The sequence below is a fragment of the Amblyomma americanum genome, chromosome 2 (assembly GCF_052857255.1).
Source record: "Amblyomma americanum isolate KBUSLIRL-KWMA chromosome 2, ASM5285725v1, whole genome shotgun sequence".
NCBI classification, from domain to species: Eukaryota; Metazoa; Arthropoda; class Arachnida; order Ixodida; family Ixodidae; genus Amblyomma; species Amblyomma americanum.
The window spans coordinates 52,207,515-52,234,228 of NC_135498.1; the positions used below are offsets into that span (position 1 = coordinate 52,207,515).

A 26,714-nucleotide genomic window follows, 5' to 3' on the forward strand; every position below is an offset into this window, starting at 1 on the left:
GCTGTGCTCTGCAGGGAAGCTAAGCTGGCTAAGCCGTGTGTTTTGTTTCTCCGCGATGCCGTGTGCTGCTTAATTTTACTTCGTTCGGCCATTCTTTTGCGTTTCGAGATTGTAGAAGGGCAAGCATGAGCCCGGAGGCACGTAAGCAGGCCTCCCTTAGCCTCCAGTTCCGCTACTTTTAGTTCCGAGCGATGGGCCCGAAAAACAAACGGGCGCCCACTCGTCGGGAGTACAAGTCACTCACTAAGGATGCGCTTCGCCAAGAACTGAAATACCGAGGCATAAAATCTTCTGGCAAGAAATCGGACATGGTCAGTTGCATGCTGGACCGCTGCCGAAGGCACAATGACGCATGAAACAACTGCCTGCAGCTCTTGGGCTTCCAGCTTTTGTTGGATGCGCCTCATGCTCGAGCATATGGTGATGAAGCATGGCAGTGTGTGCCTTGCACGCTAGTAGAAGAGCTAGTTGTGCGATCTGCATCTCTACACCTCACATTCGTACTTAGAAAAGAAACAACGCTGTTAGTACGGCGCAGTAGCTTGTTCTTGAGCAACTTCGTGCTTCACTTGAAGTTTGCCGAGGCATGCAGTCTTCCAGATAATATTCGAACGCCCTCAGGCCGACCGGCGAGCCCCGTTCAAATGGATAAAAGGCGGCGGAGGGGAGCATCCTCATTCAGCCGTTACTGAGAGAACCGTACAGTACGCACGCGCATGCATATTTATCATGCCCAAATGGCCCCAACTAAGCACCCCAAGTCAGTGGTGGGTGGCGCACGCCTCAAGGGCATATTCTACATTTCGCTAACACCGTGACAAAATGAGAGCACACGCTTTATCTTATCATTGACGCAGCAGTACCTGCATCCGGTAGTTAAGGGTTGCCCTTATAATCGAAGAGTCTGGAACAGGTAGGGTACAGGCAGTTTATCTAAGCAGCAACGAAGTGCTGAGGTTTTTTTTTTTTTTTTCTGTGGCAATGGATTAACTTGCGGATATTACGTACCGGCACGTATCGTCACCCTTCCGTACGTATGTAGTACGCGTAGCCGTTACAGCACTTCCGTTAGACAGAAAACGACCAATCGCGCTCGCCCAACTAATGAGGTAAAAACGGATGAGCGAAATGAACGCGTGGTGTGGTGGTCGCGTTACGACGCTACGGCCAGCGCACCTGTCGCGATAGTTTCGCTCTTTGGCCCCGCCGTTTTCCCGTAGAAACAGCTGTAGTCTATCGCAGACGCTCCTGCTGTGCGTCGAAAGGGACGCGCAGAGTGCGTGACCGCGCCACCACCGTCAAATGGACTTGTGAACGCGCTGTGAGTAGTTTTCCTGCCCTGGATCTCTCATCTAGCAGTGTGTCGCGAACATTCGCCGATTTTCGCGGGGCCTAGTGGTGGGATTTTCCTGCTGGCTGCGAAACGGCGCATTAGGAATCCGAGCGCTCGCTGCCCGGAAGAAAGTCGTCTGCCACGTCGGCTTTTAGAGCGAAAAAAAAACGTCGTATTTCGCTGTGTGCTCTTTGCATATGCTCTCGCGTCTGAATCGGCTTCGTCGTTATGTGACACGGTACTTACGTGACTGTTTTTTGTCGGGACTGCTTGCCGGGGACAAAAGTGAGGTAAAACGTGTCCGGTCAACCAGCGCGCGCTCATTTGCCCCTTTGTTCAAGGTAGCGCTCCGGCGAGGGAGCTTCTTTGGTTGCCCCCTGAATTGGCGCAATCTATTTGCGCACGTTGTGTCGAGATCACGCTGTTCGTGGTAGTCACGCGCAAGTCCTTTCCCTTGGCTCCAGTGCGTTGCATGGCGATTACAGAACGTTTCTTTGTACGAGGCTTTGACGTGCGGGCACCGAAGTTGCGTTGTGTTTCGTAAGGCGCCATGGTGTATCCTCCCTTAGTGAGTACGGAAAGCCAGGTTAGAGAAAACTTTTCGCCCTTTGAGCTAACGCTCGTTTCTTTCGAAGGTGACTGACCTGGTGTCGTTGTCCGCGAGATTCGCATTGTCGCCGGCGGCGAGCACACACATGCTGTGATGGAATGAATCGCAGCCAGTACTTCGTCTTCGTTACCGAAAGTTCTTTTATCGCCGATAGTTCATGTCGCCGGGGCGTCGCGCTGAAAAACGCGTCAATTATTGCGACGGCAATAGCATCTGCGGGGCTACTGCCATATCAGGAATCTGCCTCTTAGTAGGGAATGCAACCTGCGTGGAAGTCAGATGCGGGGCTAACCATGTGACGAATAAACGGCGCTTCTGTGCCGCAGCATATCAGCTAACGGCATGAGCTAAGTGTGCCGCTTCAGAGTTGGACGCAGTGCTGGTGGTGCTGCTATAGGCTGCACACCATGCCTCTAGTATTTTGCCGATCTTTCCGCCTTCCCCATCATTAAACTTTACTCTCTGGAAGCCCTTCCTGTGAACAAGTGTTAAAGGTCGCACCAGCACACCACAGCTATGGCTATGAAGTTGCTGATTACAGGGGACATCGAGGGTCATTCATAGATGCACTTGATATATCCTTTGGCAAACCAGATGGTAATGCTTTTTTTTTTTTCAATTGTGAAACATTAGTACCAGCCCTGAGGAACAGGTCATGGAGAAAGGAAGCAGGCAGGTTAGTTACACTGGGTAAAAATTCAAGTTTTTTATCAGTGTGTACGTGCCTAGCATTCCTTGGCTGAATTGCCAAATTTTGTTCGAGCAGGAGCAATGCCAGTGCAGTTTTTCCCATTTGTGATTACTAAGGGCACATATGGCATGAAAAAGCAGACTGCACCAGGGCCTTCACCAGTGAAGAACCAATATCTGGGTCTATCATAACTGTCAGGGCCATGTCAAGCATGTAATGTCTTGCATGTCAAGGGTATAGTATCCGTTTTGCAAACAGATAAAACTGTGCAGGGCAGTTCTCATTTCTTTCATAATATCTTGTGCCGATTTGCACACCTGTTTGCTCAGGTTTAAAAAAAACAATGCAGGGACCTGAAAAAAACTTTCTCAAGCAGAAGCTTAATTTTAGATGTATCAGTAATGCAGCAGGACATATTTTTGAATTCTTTGCACTGGTTGTTTCACAAAGCCAAATTATCTCTTAAAAAAGACTTGTGATTGTCCCAAGGTATGCAAGTGCTCCTTTATGCTATGTGTGTGAAGGTATGCGAAGCAGTCTAGTGCCTCGTGCACATATAGTTTTATTGACTGTCTGAAAATCAGTGCTGCACTTACGGGCACATACAGTAGTCAACATCAGCCTTCTGGCTGTGACCAGCACATGGATTTCAGGAGGCATATGCATGGCTTGCATACTACAACTGTGGGAAAGTATATTGCTTTGGTAATTTAGAGGAAATGTTCTGCATTATGATCTTGCATGTGTACCGGTCACATACATGTGTGTTGCTAGATATTTTTTGTTGTTTGTAACTGTCCCAGCAGTAATATGCATGATTTTGCACATGCTATCACACCCCTGTAGCTGCATTCGTGTGTACAGCACATGTTGTGGTGCCCCCAGTTTTGCTATGCCAGCACCAATGTCAGTTTTGTTGTTGCATGTATTTTGTGAGGTTGTCTCACTGACGCCGAGATTTGGGCTTTGCATTGAGAAATGTATTTTAAGTAAGCTGCAACTGTGCATCAAAATATTTGTCATGGGGAAATTGCATGCAACTTGATGAATATTGTGACACGTGGAATGACTGAGTGAAAAGCATAAGGTTTGAAGAAGCAGGGGCAGCAAGACTGAGTTTTATCATCTAGTTTATACATGTGCAGATATTGATTTTAGTCCACAATTCAAATTCCGTTGATGAACTGTCTTTAAAAGGACACTAAGGGCATCTCTATCCACAACTTGTTCTCCGTAAATTTCATTGCTTGGGTTTTTGTGGCCCTGCAGACGTTCATTCAGGAGAAAGAGGCGTTTATTGTCAAGGAATTTAGGGCCAAAAATTTAATATTTATAATCTCCTCTTATTCAAACTTGTGACATTGATAATTGCACTTTTAATTTCATGGCTGCCGTTAGTCATTCACAAAAAATTATTTCTGAATAATATTGCTTGTGAGGCAACCTACTGACTACACTAACTCTATTACTCATTTAGTTTCATTTCTTTGCATGAATCCTGGTACATATTGTGCTGGATCCTCATGGTGTTGCAGGATAGTGCACAGATGTCTGGCAAAAGGTCACCTAGAAGTTGTTGCTGTCGTCTATTGCAGGCATTGCAAGCCTAAAGCTTTCAGTCTTGTTTTTATTAACCAGGCTGCAAACGTGCAATAATAAATGCGTAATATATTTATTGCACATCTCAGATGCGTCTTGTAGCACGATTAAAATATGAGTCTTCAATGGTGCTCCTGAAATTGACATTCTTTGCATTGCGGTTTGTGCTTGATTTTGGCCTTGCCAGGTTAAACGACTGGAAAAGTGGGACCAGGAACAAATGGCAGCCGACGCGAGTGATGCCACAAAGATTGGGCCGGCAGTGCGCCAGCGCAAGACCTCGGAGTCCCTGGGCGTCGCAGCCAATGGGGGCTTGGCCGCTTCACCCAAGGAGGCCCTGCGCATGGAGCTGCTGGCCGGCTGCGTGGACCGCAAGAGCCTGGTGCTCTGGAGGAGACCCGTCATGACGCTGCGTTACTTCGTCAGTGAGCTACTGGTGCTCACCCTAGACCTGGGTGTCAGGTGAATCTGGAATGCATCTCTGGGAAAAGGAGGAACCAGCAGATGGAATGAGGGGATTGTCTGACCTAAGTGTGTTTTGCAGAAACCTTGAGAATTTTCTCTAGGTTTTACACTTGTTGGCAAATATCTATTAATGAATCTGTTCAGTTCAGGTCTTAAAGACGAGCTTTTCCTAACGCTTCAAACCCCTAATGACCATGCATTCATGTCTTCTGTAAACAAAATGTCATCTCCTCATGCAGTTTTGGGTGTGAAGGGTAATTTAATTTGCATTGGATTCTTTTGTACCAAGATTTTAGGCTACAGGAGCCCTGGTGAAAGAAACTGCGATTGTTAAATAAGGTAGACATGAAAAGCCTTTTATTCCTGGTAACACCTGGTAGTATCTGGTACCTGGTAGCACGGGCAGGGACATATTATTTTTCAATCCTTTTGCTTGTCCCAGTGTACTCTTTGTCCTAAAAATACAACTGGCTTCTTTGTGCTAGGGTCCTAGGGCCCTGAAGCTTGTCCTCTACTCTGCAGCTCTCTTGGGGATAAGTGATGCAATGCTGTTTGCGTGCCTAAAATGTGTTAAACTTCAGTATTTGCCCCCAAAAGTATAGTGGGGTGCCTGTGCTCACTCCTTAACCTATGCTTCCCCAACACCGACACCACTTTTAGACATCGGCAACAGCTGGCTCTGCATTGCACCGTGAAAAACAGCCCAATTTAGAACAGCTACGTTTGCACGCAGACTTATTTGAGCAATTCAGGAAACTCCTGACGTCTACGTGCCTCCTGGCCTGTACTTGTTATTGTGAATGCGAAATGCCTTGTATTGATTTTTTTTTTTTGTGTGTGTGTGTGGATGCAGGCTATGGCGAAACAGGAGACATGTGATGGCCGCCCTTTTAATGTCACTTCTATGCATCATTGCTTACTACATTGAGGGATCTCATCAAAAGGTAGGCTGTACTGATGTTTGTATTATGTTGCTTATGCAAGTTTAAAGGCAGAACGAAAGCTCTGTTTACTAGGATGTGCACTTAATAATTTGCCTCAGCCATGTCATTAGTTCTATGTTGTGTTAGTCGTGCTGGTTGGTTTAACCGCAATTACTGTGATTGAGAAAAGTTGTTTTTGTTGTTCAGTTTGCTTGGATTTACTCTAAGTGCTTGCACTGAATTGTTGCAACACATTTGACCACACATACCAAGTGTTGCTACATGTGTCAAATGACATTTGTCAAGTTTGAAAACTTACTGCGTAATTTTGCAAGCATAGAGATTAAATCCAGTCATTGGTGGTCATCAATTGAAACTCAAAATATATTTATCTGTGGAGTAATTAACTTTTAAACAGCAAGAAATCATTGAAACAAACTTGCAGAGTGTGGGGGGATTAAAATGCAGGGGATAAATACATTTTCTCCTTATTTGCGGCTGACCGTCCAAATCACAGACCCCATCCTGTGATTGCGCGCACTGCTGAGTGCACGCTGACCACGGCGGGCTAAGCTCTGAGGGGACAAAGGAATGCCGACACTGGCTGACACCAAAAAAGCATTTAAGGCGAAAGCCTTTAAAGGCCCATACTTGCGGCCATGACCTTGTCCGGTCTCAGGTCATGTCCGGTCTCAGGTCATGTCCGGTCTCAGGTCATGTCCGGTCTCAAGTCATGTCACACCGATGACTAAATTAACTCGATAAGAAAAGAAATCCTTATCATAAGTTGAATGATGGAAACAGGCGCGTGGCGCAAAACCGTGTTCGCTGAAGCGCCGATGCTGGCTTGAGCAACAGACATCTGAAGTGCACATGAAATCCTAGCAATGTTGTCGCTAAACTTTATTGTGGTGGTAGTATTCCCGAATACATGCACCAAAATCTTCAGCAACCGTTCGTCGTACTGCATTCTGAGTGGTGTCTTAGATTTTCTCTTTGCATACAGCTTACATGTTTTAGTCAAGTTGGAGGCTAGCTTGCGACACTGGTTCAGACCAATGACATATGCACCTTCAGCTGCAGCCTTCAAGTTCCACCGAGATGTAGAGATCCTTTCCTTTCCTCAAAACACATGCTTTCCCATTCCTCCACGTAAGCACTTCAGCCTACTGGGCATGCATGTGATTTCATTGAGTGGCGCCACCATGGTTCGAAAGTAGTGCTCCTCAGGCAATCTTGCCAGACACCTTCTGAATGCCGATCAGGAAGGATGCCGCCTAAACGCTCTCCTGTGTCTCCAGCAACCAAGCGTGCGCGTGCTAATGAACGACAGAAACACAAGCAGCAACACCGCTCTAAAGGCTTTAGCGTCACCGCACTTTAGGTCAACAAAGTGCCCCCCCTGAATTTTTTGCTGCAACAACAATGAAGCCGGTTGCTCCACAAGCGTTAAGAAAACGCTAAGCAACATGATTTCCAAAAAGAAAAAGAAAGCTTTGGTTCAAACATTTCACGCCCTATACATTGAACCTTGGGCACAAAATATACTCACATGTAGCATGTTTTTTTTAACCAATAATTGCAGGGAAAAGTCATCCCTTGCATTTTGATCAAATAATATGCAGACACAAAGGCACACTATACCGTATTTATTCTTATATTGGCTGATGCGTCGTAAGGTAAGCCTCCAAATTCAGGAATTGGCAACCGGCACGAAGTGCATTTGTTTGCAGTGCGAACTCAACGCTTCGTCTTGAGCACAGTGGTCCCAGGAAAATGTGATAGAACACACAAGGTGTAAAGACCTTCATTTCATTCTATTAAACTTCAGCAGACACCCTCATTGTCTGCTGTAATATGTATTACATTGAACTCTTGTGTTGCCGCACAACTTTTCGGCTGCTCCATGTGTACAGTGACGGCTTTATTAAATGTTGTCAGTAAAGGTCACAGACACTCCGGAGGCATGATTTCCAGTGCGGCTGAGCCAGTTGAGCTGCTCTGAGAAATATTGTTTTTACGAGGCCTCTTATGCGCCCGGTGAACACAGTGACTGCGCGGCAGGACTCTTTGTATATCTTTCTATCAGTCTTGTCTGAGAACTTATTCGTGGCCCTTGAAATAAAAAAAAATGGGGTGTATGAAACCTTCGCACGGTAATGGTGGTAGCAGCTGCCATACTAGACTCGACTGGTGCGCCTTCCTATGCAGTCGAGCCACTGGAAGGACATCTTTGAGAGTACACTACAACCGCTTAGCTGTCATTACATTTGTATACTTTTTTTTTCTGCTTCACGCCCGCTGAGTCTACCCTGTGGAGTTTTAAATTGCAAGGAGGAATATGTGTGTATATTCTCCGCTTGTCTGCACTAACAGTCAAACCAACACCCCACCCCGTGATCGCTAGTGCTGCAGCGCCCAAGCCGACCACGGTAGGCCGTGCCCTTGTGAACAAAGGAATACAACAATGTACTGACACAAGCGGCATTTATTGCTGCAGAAACAACAGCAGCTAGTAACAAACGAGGGGACGGTTATTCTTAGGGCTACACCATAGAGTCAAGAACATCGGACTCACTAGCTTAATTACGGGCGAATGTTCGCACAGGCCAGAGCTGGGTGACACAGATGCCGGATGAGGGGAGCTCGTAATATTTGTTCCTGCAAGGCTGTGTTCCACTTACGAAGAGCGATGCTGCATGCGGTCATCCGCACGCTTCCAGTTACCAGAGTCAGACTGCAGATTAGCTTTCTCCCACGCGCCATGGTGCTTACACCGTATGCTGCGCGCACTACGCAAGCACAAGTGCCGTCCATTGCTAGCTAGCATAGCTAAGCAAAGGACAGGGATGTTGTGGAAGGGTTGTGCAGTGATGCTCAACTACAAAGGAGGGGCACCTGGTGAGTTCCCACAACTCTCTTTTTGCAATTGTGGTTGCATTACATTTGGGTAGGTACGGTTGGTACCAGGTATTGTGGCTGAGATGGTGACATCGGCTGTGCCAACTTGGGTATGCCAAGTACTGGCTTATAAATTTATCCTGCCTCTGCTAGCTAAACTGCCAAAGGCAGTTGAGCTATCATTTCTACTCCAGAGTTGTGGCTACCTGCTACAACCCTGATCAAAATTTTAGTTTTCAATTCTGTGTGCAATAAAGTCGTTAATGCTGCTTGTGTTAAATTACCAGAATATGCCTCAGATCCACATTGTTACCACTTCTACTTTGGCTGCTACAGAGCAGCTGGCTACATTGTCTAAACAAGTATGCTGTGTTCAGGACACAGGTAGCCTGTACAAATTTTGCATTGCATTATACTCTGCAGTTGTAGTCATTGTTGATCCCTTCATGACTAGAACCAGACTGTTGCTGCAACTGAGCATGCTATGCTGCTCGCATTGAAAAAGATGCGCAGCATTTACAGACCCTGCCTTGGCATTTTTCCATGCTCATTGTGACATTGATCGAGTTGATCATATGGAAATGAATCAAGAGAATGTTAAAAATTGGAGCCTAGTTTGAGATAGCAAGAGCACAGTACATTGAGCACTGGGCTTCATGCATGCAACATTTTAACGTCTTTGTTATGTACAGTGCCATTGCACTGTTTGTTGTTTACTGCCCCTGAGTTGCTCCCAAAAGGCAGAGCTTCCTATAGGAGACATTCTAATCACTATGCATTTAGATGCTGAAGAGGCACTTTGTTTATTATGAGCAGGCTTATTTATGAGCAGGTTTGTTTAGTCCTAAACATTTGTTCTCAATGGTTATCACTGGTATCATAACTGATTTTACCACATTTTAAGTAAATATTTATGCCGTGTTCTTTGACGTTAACTAAGAAACAAGGCAGTATGGCTGCCTATTGCACTGTGCTCTGAATGAGCAGTTGAAATGGGCAAGTTAGGGCTCTATCCAGTTTTCTGTTGAGGCATTTTATTGTGCTCTCCCAGGTTTCAGTGAGTGCTTTTTTTTTATGATGGCATTTCAGGTGTGCAGCGTGTGCATTCTTGCCTATTTCTTGCACCTTTGCAGTACATAGTGTTTATTGAGAAGAAAGTACTCTGGTGTGCCTATTGGGTGGGCCTTGGCGTGCTCTCCTCCGTTGGCCTGGGGACTGGTCTACATACTTTCCTCTTGTATCTGGTACGTACTGGCACCTTGCCTTATCCGTCATGGTTCTAATGCAGAATCAATGTGCATTGTATTTTGTTCATTGTATTTCAAAATGTTGATCTGGATGGTGCTGAATGGAGCTACTTTCCAACTGCAGCAAAATCTTGTTAATTTGTTCCTGATTCATGATATCCTGGTTCATGCACTCAAAATTGCAGGCATTTAAAATCTCTCATAGAGTTTTCTTGAAATTAAGGTTTCAGAAAGGGGGTGTGCAAATGACGCGGAGATTTCACGAACAAGTCCTAAAAAAAACTCTACAGCAATGTATATGGTATATTGCCACGTATAAGTCGACTCTGTGAATCACGTCCCTTGCCGGCTCCAAAAAAATTGACTCAACCCCCCCCCCCGTGCCTGCCCAAGAAAAGTTGGGGGCACGCAAAATTACTCGAGTAAATATGGTAAATTCCCGCATAACACGATTTCTTGGCTATTACGTTTAAAATTCTGACATTCTGGTCTGGAAGCTGAAATGAAGCGGTAGTCACCTGCCACGGTGGCTTGTCTGCAGTGCCTAGGGGTGAAACGCGTGTAGCGTGAGCGGTTTGTGGGTTATTCCTGCAGCAGCTTCTTCGCAGTGCATAAGAGCAACATAGTATCTGAGAATTATGATGCACTCTCCTACGAGCAAGCCGGGTCTGAAGAACCCTGCATAAAAAACAAAAACACTGGTACATTCGGCCGCTGTGGTGGCTCCCCCTTGCAAAGGTGCAAGGGGATGAAACGTAAAAAGAAGGGCTAGGAAGAGATTTTGGCTACTTTTTCCATTGCCATTGATAGACTCTGTGTGTTAGGACGTTCTTTCTGGGTTAAAGACAAGGAAATAAGAACTGAATTCTATGAGCCTGAAAAATGTTGTTCGGATTTTATGCCAGAAAAATGCTAATCGGCATTTTTATGAAGTGAAATAGCTAATAAATACCTTTGTAGTAGGCCTGTGCGTATATTCCATAGTTTCGGATATTCAGTCAAATTGTAAATTATTCGATTCGGTTCATATGTTTGGTATTCGAAATCTCGAAGTATTCATTTCAAGCAAAAAGTGTGTCTGGAATGCTTGCACCTTTTCTGGAGGTGTATGCGTCGCGTGGCTCACGTATGCTGGAGCCGGTCTGCACATGCGAGTGGCAGCACACGCAAGCAGGCGCGAGTGCAGCTCCCGGATCTGTCCCTGAGAGTTGCCTGTGCCCGCGCAACTCGTGGTGTGCACGGGCACAACAGGCATGGCAACATTCACCAGCTGGAGTACGCATGGCCCCTTTGACTTCCGTAGGACGAATCTGAGCAGACTGTTGCTATCGCAGCCGCTCTTCTCTGCGTGAAGTTTGCTAATCAAGCTCGAAGGCACGAGCACGACAAGAAGCTAGCACAAGGTACATGGAAATGGGTGTACTTTCCGACACCTGATGCAGGGTGACATGGGGTGCGCTGGCATGCGGTGTGTACGCCTAGCAGGTGCCCATGGAGTCTCCGCTTAAAACTTAAAAATTGCAACAATGCAATTGATCGCAATCAAGTCCAGCCGCTGTAGGTCCCACAAATACGCCCCACACACCGAAAATAGATCGACGCTGCATGTAGGTTGACTTCCCAAATTTTCAATGGCCATTTTTGCAGTAAGTTTAGATAGCTTCAGTGAGTGTTACAAAGCTTTAAAGCACTTTTTTTTTTTTGTGCCAGGAGTATTTGAAATATTCGCTTCGAAATAGTTCGAAGAAATCTGCTTTTCACTTCGAAGCAAAATACCACTATTCGCATGGGCCTACTGTGTACTTCATTCAGCAGTTATTTATTTATTTTTTAATTGGTAGTTTTGATCATACGTTTTCCTGGATGTTTTTTTACAACATTTATTTGTTTTTAAGTTATCACCAAGGTTTAAATGTATTGCATGGATATCACTAAGGAAAAGTGGCCTCAGATGCCTTTTTGTGCTATTTACCGCAAAGTTTACCTTTTTTTCTGCGTCAGTTGTTTAAGCAGTAGGAGCGCTGCTGCAGAGTACTGTTCAAAATGGACGGCTGCTATGAAACAAAAGAAGCCTCATTTTGGATTCGCAGTCTGCTCTTTGTGTTGCGTTATTGAAAAGCCCTGCAGTCCTTTAAATAACACAACTGTGTGTGTATTTATCAAACCACTCATTTCAGGGGCCTGAGCTTGCAGCTGATTGTCGGAGCAGGTTCAGTGTACTGTACTGATCTGACATGTTACATGTAGTATGAGGATTTGGGCATGCCATGCCTGTTTGCCTCATTTGCATTAGGATACTGTTTGTACTCCCCTGTGCATTGAAGTATCTGTGCTTTTATTGCTGCTTTCAGTCAGTAGTGCTTAATACCATGTCTGGACCATTAATATCGTGTTTTGTTCTTGTCCTTCCAGGGTCCTCATATAGCTGCAGTAACGTTAGCAGCTCACGAGTGTGGCAGTGTGGATTTCCCTGAACCTCCATATCCTGACGAGTGAGTTCACTGCATGTTCTTTTGTATCACGGGTTCTTTGCTGCTCTTGATAGCTGTGATCAGCTGGGCACTTTGTTTGAGGTGGCATCTACATTGCATCTCTGAAATAGTGTGAAATCCCCTTATTTTCAAGTGCATATAGTAATGAAGGGTGCGCCATTTGATGCTAGCCCCAAAAGGTGCCAGGATGCACACGTGAAAAAAAATAATAATAATGGAACAACAGAGGAACATGCATCATAGCAAAGACATAATGTAGTGGAACTTGCAGCGATGAAGTCATACTCCATTATGTGCAACTGTAAAGTGTAGTGCATATAAGAGAACAAGCACTAAAATGCAAAATACTACACCAGAGTCTCAAAAGATAGTGAGCATGGTGACAGTTAATTCGTATTGCTGTAGAGATCTGTCATGCAGGTCTATCAGGGCAGATAGATTTATCTGCCGCCATCATTCACTGAATCATTTTATAAATTGCGGCAGCCTAAATTTTAACACTTTCCATAACGTATATGGCATTTGTTCTCTATTGTTCTCTCCTGCTTGTCGGGTACCAATTTCTCGTCCAGCCAGCAGTTTTTAGGAAACTTTTACCGTTAGTTGTCAAGCATACATGGATTGTTCATGTACGTGCACAAACTGAGATGACACGAGAGGAAAAAATCTCTAGTTGTGCACCTCGCACAAGTACCGTGTGATGTAACTGTAGATAAGTATCAGTGTCTTTTCTGTGAGGATGCCAGTGAACAGTGGAAGTGCAGATGTTTAGTGCCACTTATTGGTTTGTTCCTAGGATAATCTGTCCTGATGAGTCTAGTCCTGGAGCATCGGGTGGTGCCACTGTAGGCATCCTGAAGGTGATGAGCAAAGTGAGACTAGAAGCATTTATGTGGGTAAGTGATGTTGGTTTAGCCTTTTCCTTTTTATGCACGAGGCTTAACGTAGTTTTTGCGTAATGCTGGCTTAGTTGTAGTGTCCGATAATGCATTTTCTGTTTCCCTTGTGACCTCTCCACTGTTTCTTTCAAGTCTGTTGCGTGTTCTCTTTGTTGTTGATGCTGTTGTTGCTGACACTGACTGCCAAATGTTTAAGGTGTTCCGTTTGTTTGGCACAGTTCTGCAAGACGTATTTATTGAACACAATTGCATTGTGGGTACTAAGAGCTTTGCTGGTGCTTGACTAGCCGCCGCGGTGACCGAGTGGTTAAGGCGCTTGGCTGCTGGCCCGAAAGACGTGGGTTCGATCCCGGCCGCGGCGGTCGAATTTCGATGGAGGCGAAATTCTAGAGGCCCGTGTACTGTGCGATGTCAGTGCACTTTAAAGAACCCCAGGTGGTCAAGATTTCCGGAGACCTTCACTACGGCGTCTCTCATAGCCTGAGTCGCTTTGGGACGTTAAACCCCCCAAAACCTGTTGGTGCTTGACTGAGCTTTAAATTTTTAGAACATGGATTGTAAATGAGTTTCACTTAGAGTAATTTGCTTAAATAAAACATTCTAAAATTTTTTTCTTAATGAAGGTCAGTTAATAATTCGTTTAAAAATTTTGCAGGGAGCAGGCACTGCTCTAGGTGAACTGCCACCATACTTCATGGCAAAAGCTGGTGAGTTTTCTTGTGTGGTGTGAAAAGTCGAACACATTGCTGATTTTACATTTTTCAGTGCTTGTAAGGCTAAAGGTTTCTTGTGCTGAGCTGTTGACTGAATTTTTTTTTTTCTTTTAGCTCGGTTGTCAGGTAACGAAGACCTTGAGGACCTTGAAGAACTGGAAGAACTTATGGAGAAAGAAAAAACCACGGACCTGGTAAGCTTAAGTGTGGGCTTTGTCACATTCCAGAGGTGTGCTTATTAGGTGTGCTTATTCTCACTTTCAAAATCTACTAATTCCAGTCTGTCCTGGACAAGGCGAAATTGGCTGTGGAAAAGCTGGTGGAGAGAGTCGGCTTCCTAGGAATTCTTGCTTGTGCCTCGGTACGTATGCACTTCAGTTCTAATTATGTGGGTGTTCCACGCTATGGGAAATAGTGCATGTTGTCGTATTTAATTGCAATCACAACATGGTGGTTATTGCAGATAAACTCTTGTTTGCTTAGCAGTTAATGTGCATCTGTCATCTTTCAACACACACCATTTCTATCTGGCTGTGCTCTTAATTTGGGGAAGCATTGGCATTTGTTCGAGATTATACTTCCGCAAAGCACTTTTTTTCTTTGTTCTTAGCACTGGTGACACGCGGTTGCTGGTAACGTATGGCCTTACCACCCTGTTAGCTACGAGAGGCGTGACGAGAGCACTTTGGAAAAGTCAGGCTCACAAGCAGCTGTTGTTTCCACGATTTGAGATAATTGCGTGTGCTTTGAGAGTCTTGCCTCAAAACTTCACTGCTGTCTTTAAATTCAGCATGGCCAAGAGCGACTAGCATTCTAACCTTCGATGACTGCTGAGCAAACTTGCTGGTATCGCTGCCGCCGAGTTGTTTATTTGTGGGCACAGGTTTGCCCTTTAAACAGTTAAAGTTTAACACTGTCTTTCATCTGCCATCCTTATGTGCATGCGTGCTGTTATCGCAGCCAAGTGTCAATATTAATGTCCATTTTGGCTTCATAAGGAGTGAAAAATTGGAGGGGACACTTATGGTCCACCTTAAGGGTATGACGCGATAGCATTAATGGGTTAACGCCTGTATATGCGCAGTTGGTTATTCTCGGCTTACACCACTCCTACCGCAGTGGTGCAGCGGTTAAGCGATGGCCCTGTGATGGCACGTGCTGCCGTCAGTGGCGCTTGTGCGACCCATGCTGTTCCTCCCGAGCAACCTCTCAGGACCAATCATTAATTTAACTGCCACCTGCCTCGGTGGTCAGTTTGCTCACAATCCGGTGGGCTGGTTGTGATGATGCCACAAGGTCACGTGACCTAGGTTGCTTCTCCGGGGATTTTTCGCTCACAGTGCTGACGACGGCGATGTCCGATTTTCTGCACAATGGGAGCCTTAACTCTATAGCGTTAAAAACTTGCTAAATCTGCATGTGCGTTTGTTTGGTGTGAGCAGTCATGCACACCTGCGACCACTGGTGGTCTGCAGTGTAGGGAGTAAATCGCATGAAGGATCGAATGCATGAGTGAATTTGCAGGTTAATGGAATGCAGACCATGCGAAACCTGTACTGTCTATCTGATTTGAAGGCCTGCAGGTTTTGTAGACTTTTTCTTTGCCCTTTCTGATAACCTTGTTGGCATGCTTGTGTGTGCAGATTCCCAACCCATTGTTTGACCTTGCGGGCATCACTTGCGGCCACTTCCTGGTCCCCTTCTGGACCTTCTTTGGTGCCACCCTGATCGGCAAGGCCGTCATCAAGATGCACATTCAGAAGCTGTTTGTCATCATCGCCTTCAATGAAAACCACGTTGAACTCTTGCTCAAAATGCTCAGGTTTGGCCTTTTTTCTTGGTTTGCTTGCTTTGTTTATGCTGTGGCATGTGCCCTTGGGGTCTTGTAAGGTGCCTCTGTTCAGCCTACAATGGAGCATTGGAGGGGCTTTTCTTGTTGGCAGTGTTGTTTAGTTTGTTTACTGGTGGAGACTTCTTTGCATAAAATAAGCTGAGTTAGTGAGTGGATTTCATTAACAGTGGGAGCACTGCGATTACTGAATTCATTTTGGAGTAGCAAAATGACCTTTTGTTGGCGGTATATGTAGTATCTACAAACTGTGGAATTTCTGTGGCATACTGTCTAACTGCGTCACAATTTTATTTTTTTTTGCCCATTCTTCTTTGTCCATATGTGTCAAGGTATTAATTTGCGGGGTGACAGACTGCATGCATTTGCTTTAATTCACTGCGCCCTCTTGTGTGCCCGCCACTATTTTCATTTATGTGGTGGGCCCTATGCCATCATGTGCACATGCACCAAGTATATGCACTCTGCGCTTCATCTACTTTGCTGGGCTAACCACATCTGCATCTGTGTGTTATCCTTTCTGCAGGAACGTGTATCCTTGATGTAATACTAATCTTGTTTAGTCGAACAGAATGCGTCCAAAGCATCCAGTGATAATCTGAACAACCGTGTTGCACTTATATTTGTTTCTAAAAGTTCCATCTAACATGCTGATTTCATCAGACGGCGGCAATTTTTAAATTTGTGAGGCATTATTTAAGGCCTCAATCAATCTCAAGCATACATGCATTTGCATGCATTCATATTTTAACAATACTTATTGCACTGTCACAATAACAAATGCAGAGGCGATTGAGAGGTGAAAATTCTCCTTCCACTGGATTCATACAAAGGACCAAATTGCAGTTAACTTTGTATCTGATAGATGTCGCAAATTGCATTGTAGATCTGCTGCAGACGAATTGCATGTGGCACATTTCTGTGTCGCAGAGTTATGTGCAGAACAGTTGTCGCTCTGCGCAAGTCTTTGCCTGTGATTTTAGCTTGCTAGTTACGATACAAGTTTGCTGACTGTGTCACGCTGATGTCCTGGTGCCTTGTGTTCTTGCTTGTTGCAGGTACATCCCCTATGTTGGCCGATACCTGCAGGCTCCCTTCAAAGAATTCTTGGCCAAGCAGAAGGCCAAGTTGCACCGCAAAGTGGGCACGCACGTGGCTCAGGTGAAGGCAGCTGAGATAATGTTGCATGAAAATGTAGTACTATTGCTTACTTGTGTCATGAAGTGCCAAAGTATGTACAGTGGAACCCCGATTATGCGTCCTCCGTTCATGTGACGATCCGGATTTTGACGAATTGGCGTGGGCCCATTGCATCTCCCAAAGGGATAATGCATTAAAAGCCTCAATTGCACGACTGGAAAATATGCACGCCCAACTTTATACGACGGCCAGTGGGAACAGTCTGGAATAAGAGATGCTGGCGGAGCACTCTATTGGATGACTTGACGTCAACAAAGCTGGTTCCAGATCGGGATGTGGTCAGGGGTGCGTGCTTAACGATATGATCGAGCACATGATGGCCTGTGGTGACAGCTCTGCCGGCGGCTTGGACTCTGATTCCACCCATGTGACCCACAGCCATCAGTGTGAGGCTGCTTGCCTGGCCTGTTTTTACACTCTTCACTGACGAAGGCATTATGAAATCAATTATACGTTCATACCAGCATGAAGTTTTTGTAGAGGCGGTAACAAGACTAGGCATTTCTATGATCAGCAGCGGCTAGCTTGAAAGTGCTTTCCGCTGTGGCTTCAGTGCAGAGCATGCTAGGCCTAGCAACACTGAGCGAGCCAGGAGCGAGCAGTGTGCTATCACCTGGCGGGGCCGCACATCACTGCAAAAAGGGTGCCGGCAGCGCATTCGCGTCGCAGGCGAACATCGTGTTTTCTTTTTTCCTTTATGATGCGAATTACTCGTACTGACACTAGACAGTTTTAGTTGACCGGAGCGATGGTCCCGCTCCACTCACGGTAGCACGGTAAGCTGTAGCAGAGCGCTGACACCGAAATCGTTTTTAGTTGCGTGTGAAACGAATTTCCCTTAGCAGAGGAGAGCTCTTGTAGCGCCCTCTGTGCAACTAAACTGTAAGCACTACATTTGACAAACTGTACAGGGTCATTATTTCTTTTTATACTGTGAAACATACTCTTTATGGTACCATTTTGTATGCAGTTGGAAATAATTTAGGCAGCAGAAATGTTTTTAACATATATTGACGTACTAGTTTCGACAAGTCGGGTCTTCTCGATATCCAGAGCAAGCCAACAGCAGCTCTAGTCAAGGTTGTACTAGTTTCTCCCGACGTTGATGTTGATTTCAAGAACCACTGTACATATGTACGTACATCTTCTACATTTGCTACATCTATAAAGACGATGCCAAAGCCGAATTAGCACCGCTGCCAAAAGTCGACAACGAACTCTGCGTGCTTGCCTCACTGGGGCAGCCATCTTGCTTTACTGCTGGGGGCTGTCTCGCTAGGCTTGCTCCGCTAGGGTCGTCAGCGAGCGGAACGGGAGGTGCACTCCGGTAGCCTGTTCAGGGCCAAGCGGGCTGCGCATGTGCAGTTGTGTTCCCGCTGGGCTGCCTGAACGGAGCAGGACGCCGCTCCGGTCAACTAAAACTCTCTATTGCTGCCTGCTGCTATGGAGTGGCAGCAGTTCTAGAGAAAGTCTGAACAGAAAAATGTTATGGTGCTTCGTCCAAATCATCGTTTTCTAATCATATGTGACGTCTGCTTAAGGGCCGTTGTACGATCGTTTCGGAGCGCCTTCCGCCACGTCCACTTCACGAGCGGTCCGCCAGTTTTCGGCCGCCAGGCGGACGTGAGGCGGAAAGGTGTTGTACGATCACTTTGGCGCTTGCGAGCGAGGCGGATGGTCCCAGCATGCCGATTGGCGCGCCCGGCATATCCGTCTGTCCAGTAGCCTTCTCCGGCTGATGGCAACCTAGCCGGCGCGAGTGCACCGCCAGCATCGCTCCACGCGCCGAAACGGGCTCCCGCATCCCAAGGGTCAGATCGGTATGCGCCCGACTACCTTCTCCCTTGCCTCCTTTCCTGCCCCCCTCTCCAAACCCCGATATCCCTGCACACTGCGCTCCCCCCCACTTCCCTACCTACTTCCCATACGAGCACCCCCCCCCCCCCCCCCCCCCCCCCCCCAAATAATCTCTTTTCGTGGTCACGTGGTACTTTTTTCCGTTCCTCGGCGACCTGCACCTAGGCCTAGTAGGCTGCACTTCGGCATCGCCATGGTGTGCGTGTTGAAGCTCGAAATAAACACTTCGTGACACCGCCACTGCACAGGTCTTGCATCGGTTTGAAGCGGCGCTCTGTCAACTCCTTCAACGTAGATGACTACAGAATTCAACTAGTGGAACTATCGCTCGCCACTGCTGAACGCGGCGAAGTTTGCAGTTGCTCTGAACACTGGTAATATCAAGATGTGTCCAATATAATACGCTTCGTGACATCGCTGCCACTGCCCAGGCGCGCTCCCCAGTTCAGTCGACGGATGGCCATCTTGCCCCGGCAGAGCAGAACCAAGGCGGAGGGAGGAGGGGCTCGGACGTCACTGACGTCACGGGAAAAGCAGCCAATAGCTGCAATCCGGTCCCCGGCCGGATGCGCTCGTCCGCCAGAAAGTTGAAGTTGACCAACTTTCCATCCGTTCGCCGAACGAGGCGGATCCGCCAGGCCCGCTCGCGAAGCGGACGAGGCGGAAGGCGCTCCGAAGCGATCGTACAACGGCCCTAACACGCAGGGACAAGAGCACTCGTACGCCTCGTATAAAGCCGCCTCTTCAATGCCGAAACCCTAACTGGCTGCACGCGGTCTGATAACTAATTACCAGTGTTGTAGGCGTTACCGAAAAAAAGTAACTAAATACGTTACTCGTTACGCTAAGAAAAAAGGAACGCGTTACCGCCCTATGTTACCTATAAAGAAAAGTAACACGTTACCATTACAGTTACCGGAAAAAGTACCGCGCCGCGTTACTTTGCCGTTACATCATGGCCATAAATTTTGATTAGTGCGTCTTCGCCTTAAGAACTCACGATAATAATTTCATAAAGCTCATATTTCACATAAAACTTCTAGCCCAAACAACCATTTTACGCGATATCCTGATATAACGAGAATACCTTGCACAAATGTGTAGGAGCTTAGCAATGCTATAGTGGCATAAAGTTGCGTGTAGAGTTACAAGTGTTGGATTCTAACTGTGTGGCACATGGTGAAGCCATCTTCTGAATGTGGCATTAAACACAAAATGGCACTTCATCATCAATTATAACTTCACAAAGAAAACATCGCTGAACTCTCAACAAATTTACAGTAAGTCTGAAAAATTTGATGTTCAATAATGCTCGGCATGCTTCTACTAGAGTTGTGCGTGTGAGTGGTTCGGGAAGGGGAGCTAGGCGAAGGCGAGTGTGGGAATGCGTGTTCGTGTACGTGTTTCGTGCTTTATGGCTATTGTGTTTTTTTTAGTAGTTGGTGCGTTGTGAAGGGCAGATGTATTCTGGCATGCATGCGAGCCGCAACAAAGGTCGTCGAAAGCACCCGTTTGTTTATTTGCAACATCAATTTAGGTGCTCTGCGCTTTTTTTTTCTAGAAAAAGGGAACAGAGTGGGCGACAACTGGAACAAAAAGTAACTAGTAACGTGACACCTCACGTTACCGAAAAATGTTAACATAAGTACGTTACCCGTTATAGGTCCCAAATGGTAACGAGTACGTTACTAAGTTACCGAAAAAAGTAACGCGTTACTGGTAATGCCGTTACTTGTAACGCGTTACCGCCAACCCTGCTAATTATCTTAGAACGAAAACGGGTGACTTCGTAACACTTGGGGAAAAGAACTGAATTTTTGAAAGCCAGAGTAGCGGATGTGCTTATTACTCGAATGTGTCGCTCGTGCGAGATTTTCAGTAATGTGACAATGTCACGCGGTCCCCTGAAAGTCTTATAATCTAGGTTCTACTGTACAATTATAGTATGTTTGAGGGGCTTGAGAGTGCCAAAGGAGCATTAGGAGTGTCAGGAGCCCTGTATATGCAGTGAAACCTTGTTGATGCGTTTCTGGTTCATACGCTCAAAATTGCGTACAAGTGTCCCATAGAGTTGCACTACCTTAATGCTGTTATTTTAAGGGTCTCGTTAGCGGAAGACCCGGCTTAGGGTGTCGACATTCTGTTGAGAAACTCCGGATTGGTTGAAAAGGTGGCTGTATCACGCGTTGAATAGCGGAATTGAAAAGCAATTAAAACATGACAAAAATGGTGATTAGAAGGTCGCAACATGACTCAAACATCATTAAGACGTGTAGGTTTGTAAGGTAAATGAATTGTGCTGAAAAGAAAATTGGGGTAATTATAGTCGGGAATCGAACCCTTGATCCTTGGGTTGAGAATCAGACATGCTACCCCTAGACAATGCAGGGACATACAATTGTATGGCTTGGTGAAAGCCAGGCCTTATATGTATGTCATGTGGTCTTTCACATAATGATTGTGTAAGAGGAAACAATGTCCGCGTCTGCGTGAGCAGGAGGAGCTGCTGACGGGGCCAATTTATGCTATCACTTCATGCCCTTGAAAGGCGGAGCTTAAGTGTCCCCCAAATTTTAGAATGCAGCTGTTAGGCGGCCGTTTCTGGGTTGAGTGGCGTGCCTCGGCGTAACTGAGCACAGCATAGGATGAAATATGGCTATAGTGAAGAGAGTGCGAGACGGAAACCTGAGGAGGAGGGTACGGTGCCATCGTGAAGGCAGGTTGTGCAGTGGCTACCCGCGACATCAGAGTAGCGCGTGCCATCATCTGTTCGCCAATGTTTTCATCAGTAAGGTATGCGTCGCTCGCGAGGGATAGTGCCCGAGTAGCATGCGCAGGTCATTGACCCGAGATGAGGCTCATTGGCGGCCTCTTGTAGGCCCATTGGTGACTTGGGTTGTCGAAACCTAGAGCCGCCTCCATTCACCATTGCATATTCCATATGCGGTTGCCTATGGTTCGAGTATCACAGTAACTGCGCTCAAAAATCTCATTATCAAGAAAAAAAATTGATGATGGCCTAGATCATGGCCTAGCTCTGCTAGGCCATGATATATCTAGCGAAAGCACGGCGACATCTGGTTTGGAACAGTTCATATATGAAAGGGGCGGATTCACTACACGCGCCTTTATTCATGATTAAACCTTGAGCCGTCGTGGCAGAGTGGTAGCGTCTCCGCCTCAAACGCCAAAGGCCCTGGTTCGATTCCCAGCCTCGACACAGGGTTTCAATGGCTCTTGCCACCGACCGTGTGGCTGGTCACGTGGTCAGTCACGTGGTGCGGAGCAGCTGCTGGCACCTCGGCGCCATGGCTGGCCACATGGTTCATCACGCAGTTGGTTCATCATGTGGTTCATCACTCGTTAACAACGTACCATGCGGGAATGGTGCCTTGATGTTTCAGTCGGGTTTGCATTGCGTGGGTTCCTGTGGGACTGGCTTACGAAAACTTATCATTCAGGAACACAACAGCAAATTGTGTTGCATATTCCTTATGTGTGCTGCTGGCCGTGCCGTGGTCGCTCAATTGGCTTTGGGTGCTCGGTTTCCGAGAGAGAGAAAAAACATTTATTTCCCGGTTGCCGAGCCTAAGGTCGCAGGGTTGATTTCCAGCTGCCGTAGTCAGTGCATAGGTCAGTTCCCTGCGTTTAGTTATATCTCTTCTGGCAATACGCGGTAATTGTCTACTGTAATTAGGAGATTTTTGCTGGTATGCACCTAATTTTTCTGTTTTGCTGACATTGTGCTTTGACTCTTGTGTTTGCAGGAGGGCTCACTGCTCGCATGGCTCTTTGAGAAGCTAGTGATGGCCATGATTGTCTACTTTATCCTCTCTATCGTCAACTCAATGGCCCAGAGCTACCACCGGCGGCTCACCAAGGGCCACCAGGGGGCCTCTCCAGCTCCACCACGCAAGGTGGCCGTCAGTTGAGCCCCATGCTGCTTTTCCAACAAAGTCATTATGTGGTCGCTAAAGGGCGACACTGTGTGTGAACTGCTGACAGTGTGTGCCGGCCGAGACAAACAAAGGACTGCTAAACGAAAGAACTGCACCTGTTTCTCCCTCCCCCAGCCTCTCCTTCTCATCAACATGTCTGGCTCATGTTCATCTAAGCTTCTCTGTTCAACTGCCTATGCTCCCCCCCACCTTTTTTTTTTCTGTCTTTGGTCTGTGAATGATTGTGAAATGCTGAGAAAAGACTTGTTCATTTCCTTTTCAGTACACCTGTCCCTTCCAGCCAACCAAGTTTACAAAGCTTTCTTTTAGTACAGGACTCCCTTTTGTTTTGTTGTGCTCAAGTTTTTTTTGTTGCTGCTGCTGTGAATGTTTGTTGCTTACAAAGCCTATGTACGTAGGAGCATGTAGCAAAACATTGCAACCATGAGTTTTAAGTGTGCATCCCTGTGTCTCAGATGGTGCCACTCTGCCCGGTATTTTTGTTTCCCCATTTCTCTGGAAACCGATTCGTGTTCTGCATTTTCGCAGTTGCCAGTTTGATATTTTTTCTAGAAAATGAAGACTTGACAGCTGACCCGATTGAATGCAGAGAGTTTTAGAAACATTGAAATCCAATTGTGTTGGGTGGGGTATGTAGCAAACTTTTCTAGTGTTTTTTTCTTCCTCTTTAAAAAGGCGTGCACCCCTTTTCTGTTTACTTTTACTTGTTTGAACTGAAGTGCTAAAAATACAGTATTGGTGAAGTGCAGGACAAAGTGACATCTGTTTCAAGGCAAATTGTGTGGAAGTTTGTTTCCAGAGGAAATGTATGCATAGCTTTCAAGGTTACTGCTACAATAGCTGCAGGGGGTCTCTTGTCATTGCAATTTGTGCAGAAATATGAGGTGCCAGTGTCTCACCTCACAGATGAGCCATTTTTGCAGAAATGTGCGTAATCTGTAGCCAAGGAAATATTGCTGGCCAGGAGCACTTCATGTAGCAGCAGTTGCTGGTAGTGTTGTCAACTTGTCACCCAGAATAAGGCAGGCTTTCTTTTTATTGGTCAAACTGTGCGTTGTCCTTCCAGTGTCCAGCTGATGTAACCAGTGTGAGGAAGTACTATGGCTTCTTGTGGTTGCTGTACCTATTTGCCGAAGTTGAGGTAAATTTAGCTTGTAAATTGCATTTGTTTGAGGTGCAATAGTCCAGCCTGGTAACACTGCAAAAACGTTTTCTCATCAGTGAGGCTTCAATGCTGCAGGCTTGACGAGGATGCTCTGTGCTCTCTTGAGTCTCTTCATAGGCGAGAGCTGTGTGTGTGGTGCACATGCAAAAAATTGGGCCAAGGAAACACTCCAGGGCTGCCATTGACAGTAGCAGTCGAGCTTTCCCACAGGATTAGTGTGTGCTCCCATTTCAAGCTGTCCAACTTACATTCCCAATTTACCTAATTTTTTTTTTTCAACAAGCCACTGTTCATTTCACACTGCATGTGCAGGAAATGACCCCAACTGGCCTTTACAAACTTTTTTCTGGTGTGCTGCATTGAGAAGCTGGAATGTTTGGCTTAGCACTTGGGCACGTTGGGGATTTCCTTAGGGTCATAGCTTTATCAAAGTGGCCTCGACACTCCCAGTTTGTAAAAAGCTATATATATTTAATAAAGAAAACTATACAGATTGCCATCAGGTTCATGCTGTCAACACAATAACAAACATACCGTAAAAGAACGTCGCATATACCGCAATTCCGAATAGATGTGTCGAAACAAGGACTTATTAAAACATGCCACAGCTGTATATGCATATAGTGCATATACATTATGGCTGCTGACCATACATTCGTGCCACCGGGGTGTGAAGGAATAACTTCAGAGCAAACAAAGGTTGCACGAGTGTAGCAATATCTAACACTACGCTATCAAAAAGAGTATTGCATAGACAAGGTAAAATTCGAATGTGACCAATGATAGCAGTTCAAAAGTTTCATGTGCATCAAATCCAGGAAAGTACATGAAGCAATAAGCAAATGCATTGAGCTTCGAAATAACCTCACAGAATGACTTTCCCAACAAAACATACTTAATGTGCATTTCTTCTCTGCACCACTACCTGCACAACTCCCAAACCTGCCTAAGTTGAAATACCCAAACATGCAGAACAAACAGCGCTTTCTATCGCAAATATAGCCTCGAACGGCGCAGTGGCTGCCTCGGCTCGAAGGCTCTGAGCGGCAGCTTTTCTAGACCTTGACTACATTTTTGCCAAACTGCCTTCAGTAATAGACCGAGTCAAAGGTGAGCTTGGACGTCTCCCTCACGGTCTCCTTGAACGCCAGGAACTCGTCCATGCTGACAGGCGCGAATCCCTTGACCCTGAACTGGGCGAGCTGTTTGGCGCCTTCCGCGTACTGGGCCATTTCCAGCAGTGCGGTCTTCAGCGCCAGCTTGGTCTCCTCGGGCAGTGCCTTGCGCACGACGATCGGGTACGGGGGAAGGGTACCCCACGACTCGATGACGAACACCTTGTCCTTGTAGGACGGGTTCCTGTCGAAGAAGAGCGCAAGGCAGTTCGCGTCCACGGCGGCGGCGTCCACCTGCTTGTTCAGGACCATGTAGATGGAGTCTAGGTGCGACTTCGCCCGCAGCTTGTTCCCGAAGAAGGTGGCAGTCTCGCCGCGTCGCTTGAGCACTTGCAATGTGATCTGGTTGCCGCTGAAAGACTCCGCGCCCGTGTAGGCCCACCTGCACCCGCGCAGCTTCTCGAACGAATCGACACTGGCCGCCTGCAGGTCAGCGTTGACGATCACGTCAGCGAAGTGGCCCGTCTCTCCGTGCACGGCCTTGCGGTGCTCGTGCACGGACGAAACGGGCAGCAGTTCGATGTGCCGATTGCCGGCATCGTGCATGCGCACGAAAGCGATGGGGCTCATGAAGGCGACATCGACGTCGTCGTGCTCGAACGGGTCCCTCCGGTCAGCCGGGGGTCCGAACCAGCGCGACTCGTACTGCAGCGTGGTGTGGACGTCCAGCCTCTGCTCGAGGTACTGCAGCACTGCCTCGTAGAACTCCACGGGGATTCCGGGACTGAGGTAGGTCGCAGCGCGAATAACTTGCGGCGCCATCGTCTCGTTAGCCTCCGCTATCTGCACTGCAAGGTCTTGCCGGCAACGAAAATAAACGAGGCCGGACGTCGAGTCTTGCGATACCCCAACGGCGTGACGGCGTATCGCCGTATCACTCAACAACCGGGCATCAGCAGCACTACATGCGCGCACACGCGCGCTTCGAAACTATAAACAAAATATGCCCGCTGTTAGTGAACTAGAATACTGGTCTAGTGGCGCGAACGGGAGTTCGCGGGCGTGCGCTTTGACGTAGACGCCACCAAATGGCGCCACTAACTTTTTATAGCGGCGCCGTCGCTGCTGTTTCAGGAGCTTGTGTATGCTTCTCCGTATCGTTGTATACGTAACGATGGGGTGCATAATACGCTCCTAGTTAAGAAACCTCAATGTCATTGGCTTCAACTAACTTAAACGTAACCTCCTAGGCACCTTTTTTTTCCTCACCGTGCTTCTTCGAGCATTTTGGCGATGATGAAAAATAGCGCCGCTCTATGTCGTCTGCTACCGACAAAGGGCAATGCGAAATGTTCACAGTTTTGCTGGTGCATGTAATTTGTTTAGGTGCATCTCTTACTGAGCTGATTTTGTTTACATGTGACTATTGAGCTAACCCAGTGATTCATCTGTGAGGGCACTGTACGAGTGCTCTCCTAAATAACTTTTCCGCTCTTAAGGCGACAGCGTTAAGGAGCTCGTGTCGCAGAAAAGCCGGTGTCGTCGGCGTCTTTGGCCATGAGCAAAAATGGCGCATCTCGGTGGACACCTGAACTGCGCCGTAAAGGAAGGGATATTTCTTCCCGTACGGCGCGGTACGGGTGTCCAGCGAGAATTGTGAGACAGGCGTCATTTCCTTTCCTTAAAACCAATTTTC

At 46.8% G+C, this 26,714-nt stretch overlaps 2 protein-coding genes across 5 annotated transcripts; one reads left to right on the top strand and one right to left on the bottom strand.

Annotated features, from left to right (window-relative positions):
• Window positions 1–24,400, top strand: Tango5 (Transport and Golgi organization 5). Of its 4 annotated transcripts, none has more exons than XM_077654333.1 (12): window positions 1–311; window positions 4,421–4,695; window positions 5,552–5,642; window positions 9,656–9,766; window positions 12,182–12,261; window positions 13,058–13,157; window positions 13,816–13,867; window positions 13,988–14,067; window positions 14,154–14,234; window positions 15,517–15,695; window positions 16,781–16,883; window positions 22,547–24,400. In XM_077654333.1, exons 1-12 carry the CDS (start codon window positions 192–194, stop codon window positions 22,709–22,711), a joined length of 1,437 nt encoding a protein of 478 aa, XP_077510459.1. In that variant the 5' UTR covers window positions 1–191; the 3' UTR covers window positions 22,712–24,400. The 4 variants fall into 4 exon arrangements, with proteins under 4 accessions (XP_077510459.1, XP_077510461.1, XP_077510462.1 ...); XM_077654335.1 differs by having other exon boundaries at window positions 6–1,321; XM_077654336.1 differs by lacking the exon at window positions 1–311 and adding an exon at window positions 1,435–1,571.
• Window positions 24,354–25,994, bottom strand: LOC144121234 (uncharacterized). The gene has a single exon (XM_077654339.1). The coding sequence runs from the start codon at window positions 25,838–25,840 to the stop codon at window positions 24,992–24,994; it is 849 nt and encodes a 282-aa protein (XP_077510465.1). The 5' UTR covers window positions 25,841–25,994; the 3' UTR covers window positions 24,354–24,991.
• Window positions 25,995–26,714: the final 720 nt, after the last annotated feature.

What these genes read in the sequence shown, in the direction of transcription:
- Tango5 (XM_077654333.1), top strand. Translation starts at nt 192, where the DNA reads ATGGGCCCGAAAAACAAACGGGCGCCCACTCGTCGGGAGTACAAGTCA. An exon ending in ACCCTAGACCTGGGTGTCAG is followed by an intron (nt 4,696 to 5,551) that starts GTGAATCTGGAA and finishes GTGTGGATGCAG; the next exon opens with GCTATGGCGAAACAGGAGAC. An exon ending in TGGGCACGCACGTGGCTCAG is followed by an intron (nt 16,884 to 22,546) that starts GTGAAGGCAGCT and finishes TTGTGTTTGCAG; the next exon opens with GAGGGCTCACTGCTCGCATG.
- LOC144121234 (XM_077654339.1), bottom strand. Translation starts at nt 25,840, where the DNA reads ATGGCGCCGCAAGTTATTCGCGCTGCGACCTACCTCAGTCCCGGAATC.